The 8532-nt window shown below is 48.0% G+C and overlaps 6 protein-coding genes across 6 annotated transcripts in view; 4 read left to right on the top strand and 2 right to left on the bottom strand.

The window, feature by feature from the left end:
• The window catches only part of SEC31 (Sec31p), a gene marked incomplete at both ends in the record, with an annotated part of 3924 nt that extends 2776 nt beyond the window's left edge, over positions 1–1148 (bottom strand). The window contains one exon of the mRNA XM_022611573.1: positions 1–1148. This exon is cut by the window's left edge and continues 2776 nt beyond it. Coding sequence (XP_022462968.1) covers positions 1–1148 — 1148 coding nt within the window.
• Positions 1149–1423: 275 nt separating this feature from the next.
• On the top strand, positions 1424–1711 carry COA4 (Coa4p; the record flags this gene model as incomplete). Its single annotated transcript, XM_022611572.1, has 1 exon — positions 1424–1711. One exon carries the CDS (start codon positions 1424–1426, stop codon positions 1709–1711), a length of 288 nt encoding a protein of 95 aa, XP_022462967.1.
• A 197-nt stretch (positions 1712–1908) lies between these two features.
• Positions 1909–3042, top strand: CPR6 (peptidylprolyl isomerase CPR6; the record flags this gene model as incomplete). The annotated part of the gene is made up of 1 exon (XM_022611570.1): positions 1909–3042. One exon carries the CDS (start codon positions 1909–1911, stop codon positions 3040–3042), a length of 1134 nt encoding a protein of 377 aa, XP_022462966.1.
• A 188-nt stretch (positions 3043–3230) lies between these two features.
• CRD1 (cardiolipin synthase) lies at positions 3231–4073 on the top strand (the record flags this gene model as incomplete). The annotated part of the gene is made up of 1 exon (XM_022611569.1): positions 3231–4073. One exon carries the CDS (start codon positions 3231–3233, stop codon positions 4071–4073), a length of 843 nt encoding a protein of 280 aa, XP_022462965.1.
• A 222-nt stretch (positions 4074–4295) lies between these two features.
• CDC123 (cell proliferation protein CDC123) lies at positions 4296–5393 on the top strand (the record flags this gene model as incomplete). The annotated part of the gene is made up of 1 exon (XM_022611568.1): positions 4296–5393. The coding sequence occupies one exon, from the start codon at positions 4296–4298 to the stop codon at positions 5391–5393; it is 1098 nt and encodes a 365-aa protein (XP_022462964.1).
• A 549-nt stretch (positions 5394–5942) lies between these two features.
• On the bottom strand, positions 5943–8042 carry FRE1 (ferric/cupric-chelate reductase; the record flags this gene model as incomplete). Its single annotated transcript, XM_022611567.1, has 1 exon — positions 5943–8042. The coding sequence occupies one exon, from the start codon at positions 8040–8042 to the stop codon at positions 5943–5945; it is 2100 nt and encodes a 699-aa protein (XP_022462963.1).
• Between the last annotated feature and the right edge of the window lie 490 nt (positions 8043–8532).

Here is an 8532-nt window from a genome sequence, read left to right as displayed (position 1 = left end):
ACACTGTCTGTTGTTTGTAGGACGAGTGGTTTCTCGTTCTGTTCCTCTTGGGAAATGTTGTTCCAGAAGTCAGTCTCTGACTCGCGTTTCTTCGTCTGCGTGACCTCTTGGTCCAAGTGGTTGACGAGGTTCTGCAACGTTTGCACTTCGACTTTTGCGTCGAACGATGATGACGCGAAAAGGTCTGGTGCGTTGGGAGCGAACTTCGTCTTGAAACACCAATTCCCCCTAGGGGGGAATTTCGTCAATGCTGCGCCCTCGATCGGGTTCCATAGGACGACGCTGTTGTCTCTGCCACTGGATAGCAGTAGTGTCTCATCCTGTTGGCACCAATCCAAGGAGAGGATCCCCTTGGAGTGCCCACCTGTAAGTTCCTGCAGCGGCGTGTTAGCGTTTCTAAGATCCCACACGACGACTACAGGTCCTGTGTCGTTCCCTGTCCCCGTGGCGACGTACGTGGACTGATCCGGGTGCCACTCGACCACTGATAACTGTGGTTTCAGCCCCGTAAGCGGCGAGGTGTAGCTAAGATGCAGGACGTCCTTCTTGGCCTTTAGATCCCAAATGGACGCGAAACTTGTTGAGTTCGTGGACGCAAAGATGTGAGCCTGTTTCTTGTTCCAAGCGAGGCATTGCACTGGTTCCTCGGAGCTCTTGTTTGCTGCTGGAAGCATCGGTGTGTACGTGGAGACCACGCCGCCCCCTTGTGCTTTTGTAAGACACTTGTTCGTATCCCAGATGAGAATCCCACCTTTGCTGTCCCCAGTAGCTAGAATATTACTCTGCAGAGAGTGGAACCTCGCCTGCGTCACTGCGCCAGCGTGCTTCCCCTCAATACTGCCGAGAGACTTCAATTCGTTGCCATTGTCCGCTCCAGCAGAGTAAAACTCGAGACACCCACTATCGAGCGCCCCAACAATAATTTCGTTGTCGACGCTCCAGTCTAGATCGTTGAACTTCGCGTCCACAACGAGCGAGCTGGCGGGCTTCTCGCCGTCACCGCCGAGCACGGACCACAGCTCCAGCCGGGACTCGTTCGAGAAATCCGCGTCAACGGTCCCGGAGACGGTCCCCGTGACGATCCGCGGGATCCTGTCATGCGACCAGGCAAACGTCGCGGTTCTCTTGTATTCTGCCAACTTGACCATAGCCGTTTGCTTGTCTGTCTGGCCCACTCAATCAATCAAGCAGTCAATTGCAGCGTCTCCCAACACAACAACACGAAACAACCACTCCCCAGCCGTGAGTTGTCCTCTGACGCCTTCTCTCCGTTTCTCTGTTTTTTGCAAGAAGAGAAGAAGGCCTGTCGTTTTCCACGAACTGAAACTTTCTGGCCGTTGCTCCTTTGAAGGGCAGCTGCCGTGGCAGTTGATGGTTACCGCTGGTTGCTGCTGGTTGGTTGCTGCCGGTTGGTCAGCGCGCTATGGAGACTGAGTATTACAAGCAGGCGTTGGAGGAGTACAAGGAGTTGAAGGAAGAGCAAGGGGAGGCCGCAGGGGAGACGGAAGGGGAGACGCAGGATGGGTCGCCCGATGACTGGGACAAGCGGATTGACGACACAGGGTGCTACGTGGAGAATATGGCACTGCAGTTGTGTCATGCGGAGACGGGGGACTGGAGGCAGTGTATGGACGATATGGCCCGGTTTAGAGATTGCTGGGAGAAGAACGGGAACAGGGAGCGTGTCAGTACAGTGGACAAGACCTTGTGAGCAGAGCTTTACGTGCTGCATTATGCAATTCGTGCTACTACCCTTGTGATCCCCTTCAGCTCTGTCTCTCTGTCTCTGCAGTAAGTGAAAAATTGAAGGTGAAAAATTAACATGACCCAATTCACTAACTACACTCATCATAACACTCACGGCAATCACGGCAATCACGGCAATCAGCTCACCCACACTCGATTGAAATGGCGGGCGACAATTCTACAAGACACAAGACTTTCTTCGATATCTCAATTGGGGGAAAACCGCAGGGCAGAGTCGTGTTCGAGCTGTACAACGACGTCGTCCCCAAGACCGCAGAGAACTTCTACCAGCTGTGTAAAGGCAATGAGGGGAAGATGTGCACGACAGACCCCTCGAAGCCACTGTGCTACAGGGGATCCATCTTTCACAGAGTCATCAAGGAGTTCATGTGCCAGTTCGGTGACTTCACTATGGGGAACGGCACAGGTGGTGAGTCCATCTACGGTGAGAAGTTCGAGGACGAAAACTTCAGTGTCAAACACGATAAACCTTTCCTGCTTTCCATGGCCAATGCGGGGCCCAACACTAACGGGTCCCAGGCGTTCATAACTTGCGTGCCAACGCCACACCTCGACGGGAAACACGTCGTCTTTGGAGAGGTCATACAGGGGAAGAGGATCGTCAAGCTTATTGAGGGACAGCAGGTCAACCAGGATAACGACTTACCCCTCCACGAGGTGAAGATTGACGACTGTGGCGTCCTGTCTGACGATTATACCGTCCCCGAAAACGCAGAGGCCACACCCACGGACGAGTTCGGCGACAACTACGAGGACTCCTTGAAGGCAGACTCGAAGGTCGACCTGTCAGACTTTAACAGTGTCATAAAAGCCGTTGAGTCCGTCAAGGCCATTGCCACGGAACAGTTCAAGAAGCAGAACTACGCAGTGGCCCTCGAAAAGTACACCAAGTGCGATAAATTCCTCAAGGAGTACTTCCCTGACGACCTCGCAGAGGACCAGATTAACCAGATCAACAACTTGAAAGTCACCGTGCCCCTCAACATCGCGTTGACAGGTTTGAAACTGGGCGAGTACCAGACTGTCCTCACCGCGGGGTCGGAAGTGCTTTACGCAGAGGCCGCAGACGAGCTAGCAAAGGCAAAGGCCCTGTACCGCCGTGGGCTCGCATACTACCACGTCAACGACACCGACCTCGCCATGAACGACCTCGAAATGGCCAGCACTTTCCATCCAAATGATGCAGCAATCCAAAAGGCCATCAGGGACACAAAGACGAAGAGGAAAGAACAAAGGGAGAAGACAAAGAAATCGCTGTCCAAAATGTTCTCCTGAGTTGTGGCACTCCTAGGGGCCCAGACGTATATACACTAAGCTACATACCTGTATATATAACCAAGTCCTACTAAACGCTGTGATCAATAATATCAAAACAGAAAAGATAGAGATTGAGGGTGGACGATCGACGTCGCTGAAACCCCTCTTTCCCGAGATTGCTTATGAGACGCACCGACCTGTACAAGATGCTGTGCGGTAGAACACACACAAGTGCAATACTATCGCTATGTAAACTGAATCTGAAACTGCAACTTCGAAGTACAGCTGCCCTTGTCCCGGCCACTGTCCAACAGAGCAGATCTCTCCAAACGTCCCCAGGTGACTCCCTACAACGGCAAACTGCCTCACAGTCCAAAATACTGACCCTCCCGAATGTAATCACAATGTCGAGGATCGCGTTGACGCCACTGATAGGACACTACATATTCACGAGCCAGATGGGTCCCGCGTTGGGCGTGTTCGCGTACTGCTGTGTCACAGACTTTCTCGACGGGTACATTGCGCGGAGGTACAAGACGAATTCAATAGCAGGTACAATACTAGACCCAATAGCGGATAAATTGCTGATGGTGGTGACTACCGTCGCGATGACTTTCCCGCCAGGACCACAGATCATCCCAATGAGCATTGCAGGGCTGATCTTGGGAAGGGACGTCTTGCTGGGACTCAGTGGGGTAGTGGTACGGTACAGATCCATTAAAGCAGTGTACAAGAATGCGCCATGGAATATGTACTGGAATTTTATGAAGTTTCCGAGCGTGGAGGTCAAACCCACGGTGATATCTAAGTGGAACACTTTCTTACAAATGATATATTTGGGCGTAGCAGGTGTTTTGCTGATAATTAGGGGATCAGACAGCGAACTACAAGATCAGGAAGATACTGATGTGAAAGTCGGTGGGAAGTACCCCTGGTTAGAACAGGACTTCACTTGGCTGGGATACGTGGTCGGTGCCACCACAGTATTGAGCGGCGGATCCTACATATTTAGCAGAAGTGCAATCAGATACCTCCCTAGGATAAAGTAACGCCAGGAGTAGGGCACCGCTTTCAGATGTATCGTCCCGATCCTCGAAGATGACGCACTTTCCCCCCGCTTCTTCATGTCTCATGGGCATCGCAGAACAAATTTGTTCAGTATTTCCAATTATTCTTTTGTTCTTTTCAGATTTGTAATAAAAGACCCGAACTCCTCGCGATGCGCTAGTCTATCTCGTGCCGTTACAACAGTACAAACGCCCTCGCCAACGATGACTGTGGATTATGTGCCTCTTTCTGATCTAACAGTGTCAAGGAGCCACATCGAAAACTGTGCGTTTTCGAACTGGTACTCGCTGTTCAAGCAGTATACACCAAAGTCTAAAATTTTGAAACCGGTGCCCCAGAGCTTTATCGAATACTTGGAGCAGGATGGTATCAAACTACCGAAGGATGAAACGGTGAGATCGTTTTACACCAGTGGTATTGCAGCCAACGAAGATAATGAATACAGTGACTGGGAGGATGATGAGGCGGAAAATTCCTCTGGCGTGCGGGGGGTACAACTCGACCATGTAGACCCTCTAAGGGATTTTCCCGATCTTCACAACGAACTGAAGTCGATAATAAACGATATAGGGCCAGTGACCCCTAAGTTGAACTGGTCAGCGCCCAAAGACGCAACGTGGATTCTCCCCAACAACACAATGAAGTGTATCGAAGTGAACGAAATATACTTACTGCTCAACGCGTCTAACTATATCATGCATGATTTGCAGCACGCGTTCGATGAGTGCGGCCAACAGGAGCAGGGGGGGAGACCCCAATATGAGTTAATCTTAAGGGAATGGTTCAACATCAACCCGGCTATGGAGTTCCGGGTTTTCGTGAAGGATCAAAGAATCATTGGTGTTACGCAGAGAGATATAAATTACTACGACTACTTAGACGCTCTTTCCGAGACTTTCAAAGATTTGATCGACGAGTTTGTAGATGAGGTCGTTACTCCCAAGTTCCCGGACTCAAGCTTCGTCCTCGATGTATACATTCCAAGACCATTCCAAAAAGTTTACCTCATTGATATCAATCCATTCGCAAGAAAGACAGATACTTTGCTTTTTTCGTGGAATGAACTGCTAACAGTGGGGGGATCATTGTCCAATATACAAGACTATGAATTGAGGCTAGTAAAGGAAAACAACACTGCAAGATTTGCCTCAAAGGAACATTCGGAGAACCATGTTCCCAAGGATATCGTAGACGCAAGTCTTGACCCTAACGCAATCAGAGATTTGGCGCAGAAATGGAAGGAACTATTATCCCAGCAGCAAGCGGAAGATAGCAGCAGTGGAAGCGAAGAGGAAGCTTAATTTTTTTGTAAGGATAAATGCGGATGCTGGTGTTGGAATGGACTCATGGACTGTTACCATATGAAATGCAGTAATGTAAAATATTATAAACCCGACATGTGAGGGATACTTTTCGAGCAATGCGCATGGTTACATGATCCAGAATGTTAGCGTAAGACTCGGTTGTTGATGTGGGCTAGGGTCAAACTAGGTTTTTATATAATCTAGCTAATATCCAAGTATATATGTTTCGGAAGTATCTGTAGGGTGCGCTTATGAACAAATTCCTTGTCCGAGTTCGCAGTGTTCCGTGCCGTTATATACTTGGTGGCCAGCCAGCTATATTCGGGGACTCCCACAAATTATCTTAACACAGAAGGTATATATACAGTGCAAGATATTTTCTTCGACGTCTTTCGGGGCAATCTTTGAAACATCAAACTAAGAATATTTAGGTAAGCAAATACAACAGACTTTAACTTTTACAATAAGTTTAATAGATATATATGTACAGATTATTTTTACGTTTTCTCTGTGGAAAACAATCTTCAAAGCTCAAATAGAAAAAATCTACCAAACATAACTTTCCTCCTGTAGTTCTACGTTGATAGCCGTTGTCCTCTGGATACATTTACCTACAGTGTATCTGAACTGGTCGTTAAATGGGCTGGAGCCGCAACTGACAAAGGCGACGTCGTTAGATGCAGCCTCCGATTCACCAATTTCTTTCTGTACCAGTTCTTCTAGATCTGGTCTCTTGTGCAGATAGTGGACATTCACGTCAATTGGGTTCTTTTCCAAAGAACAGCTGGAGGACAAAGAGTTTGTGGAGGAGGTGCAAATGATAGTAGTTTCTTGTTTCGCACCAGTGAAGACAATGATGACCTCGCAACCTTTGTCCCTCAACCATTGTAATTCCTTTTTAAACCACGTGAGACTGTTCAAATCGTTTATGATCCAATATAATTTATGGTGGAAAGCATCTGAGGTTTGATTTCTCAATTGGTGATAAAGATGTGGGTAGACTGCGGAAATACCAATACCGCCGGCAACACCGACGATGTTTTTCTTCACCTGGGCAACCTGAGGGATTTGCATACCGTATGGTCCTTCGAGCAGGATCTTACAACTGATTGAGTCCTGACCACTTTTCATCAGTCTTGCCAATATTTTACGAGTAATACCCTTGTGGACCCTGAAATAGATGACCAGCTTGTCGCAGTCCTCCTCTGGATCCTTCAACACAGTGAAGGGGTGTGACTGGAAGGAGTAAAACCACGCGTCCGTGATGCTCAAGAAATAGAAGTAAGCATATGTACCAGCATGGTAGCGCATGTACTTTGGTTTTTTGACTGTCAACTTAATGACGTCGTTTCCCACATCCTTTAGGTTGGCGGTAAGGACACCGCCATTGGCAATTATTCTCCCAATACGCATTGCCCTGTCAAACCCCCATATGGCGACCATGGACCAGACCCACCCTCTCCATCCAAATGGTGCCAGGTGATAGTTCATGGCCACTATAAATACGACGTTCAGGATTTTATGCACGACCAGAAAGAATTCGTACATGTAGTCCCTGAGGACCTTTTCACTCTGGAATAGCAGAATGACCATAAATACGGTAGCAGCTACCCCCCACCCCCAATAGGCTTCCTCCTCGAACCTTGCTAACCCGCCATTCTTGATTGCGTAAACGGTCCAAATAATACTGTGAATGAAGGCGAGCACGGTAGAGACATAAGCGCACCACCTATGGTAATAATTGAAGGTGGAGAATGGGATACCGGTTAAGGGAAGGAATATGTTATTCCTCAAACCGAATAGATAAATTAGGGGGAATATGGAGACGGACATTAAATCCGTCCTGTAACTGACTAATGTTATGTTTGCCTCCCATCTGGAGGAGAAGTACGGGTGTGGTAAAGTTACACAGTACCCGACCCCCACAGAGATCATGCACAGTATAACAAACACTGTTATCACAATCGAGTTTAATCTGTTGGGGAAGTTTAATGGGATGAATTTGAACAGGTAGAATGTCTTTTCATGGTAATGTTTGTACACGGAAGGTATAACGATATGCTTATTGAACAAGTTATTTTTCTTCGTGCTCAACCACTTGAAACCAAACAATTTCTCGTTAAGGTTAAGGACAGTAGCCACCGTGATGATCATGACCCAATAGAAGACTAACCCCCAGCCAAACCACTCGGAACGCTTAATATCGAGAGAGTATTGTTCGAACTTTTTGTAGTACCAGTTGACATCTGTTTGATTCGATCTCAGAGTAGTGTTAACCACGTGGACCAGATCATCTGGTGTTGAATCCCTTAAATAGTGTGTTGCGTTTTCGTAATAAGATGCGAACTGATCCATGGTGATTATCACTTCATCTCTTATGCAGGCTTCCGCAATGTACTTCAGGCCATCGTCGACAGTATGCTCGTTGGTTGAACCACTGTGGATGCAGTAAGTCACTGTTTGCAACCAATTGATATTTGCGCACAAGCAACCGTAGTCACTGTGGTGGTGACCTTCACGAGAGCTGCAACCCCAATTGAATTGCTGGCCAGAGTACAGACATGCTGATCCAAGTAGAGACTCCTCGGCAGCGACAAACGGCGACAATCCTGTGACGAGAAACCACAGCACAGACAGCACCTTCATATTTAAAATTCCTGATAGATGTTTCTACGGATCTTGAACTGTACAAGAACTACAGAGAGATACAGAAGGTACGCATTCAACGCTAGGAAGGACAGATGATACATGAGCTCCCCATTCTGCCTTTTATATGTATACTATATCAATCCACATCTGACTCCGCCCCGCCCCGCCACAGACCACGACGCATTCTATAGTTGCACCCAAATAACGGATCCAATTCCTCCTCTGGCTCATCTGGTATGTGAAACGGCGCTTCTACAGATCTCTGGGCCGAAAGGAGCGATGGAAAGAGAGAGAAACGCCGTAGTGAGCACATTTGAAGATGCCGACCATATTTGCTCGAGGACAAAATACCGGTACTATTGAAAGATGGGACCCGTTTCAACAAAATCACCAAGAAAAAAAAGGTGCAAATGCTGTTAGCGCCACGCGGTATGTCCCTGTGCGTAGAGATGCAACAGGATTAGCAGGATACCGCGGACTGTGTGAA

The sequence above is a fragment of the Huiozyma naganishii genome, chromosome 2 (assembly GCF_000348985.1).
Source record: "Huiozyma naganishii CBS 8797 chromosome 2, complete genome".
NCBI classification, from domain to species: domain Eukaryota; kingdom Fungi; phylum Ascomycota; class Saccharomycetes; order Saccharomycetales; family Saccharomycetaceae; genus Huiozyma; species Huiozyma naganishii.
The sequence above is the reverse complement of the archived record's forward strand: the minus strand, read 5'-3'. Positions and strand labels throughout refer to the sequence as shown.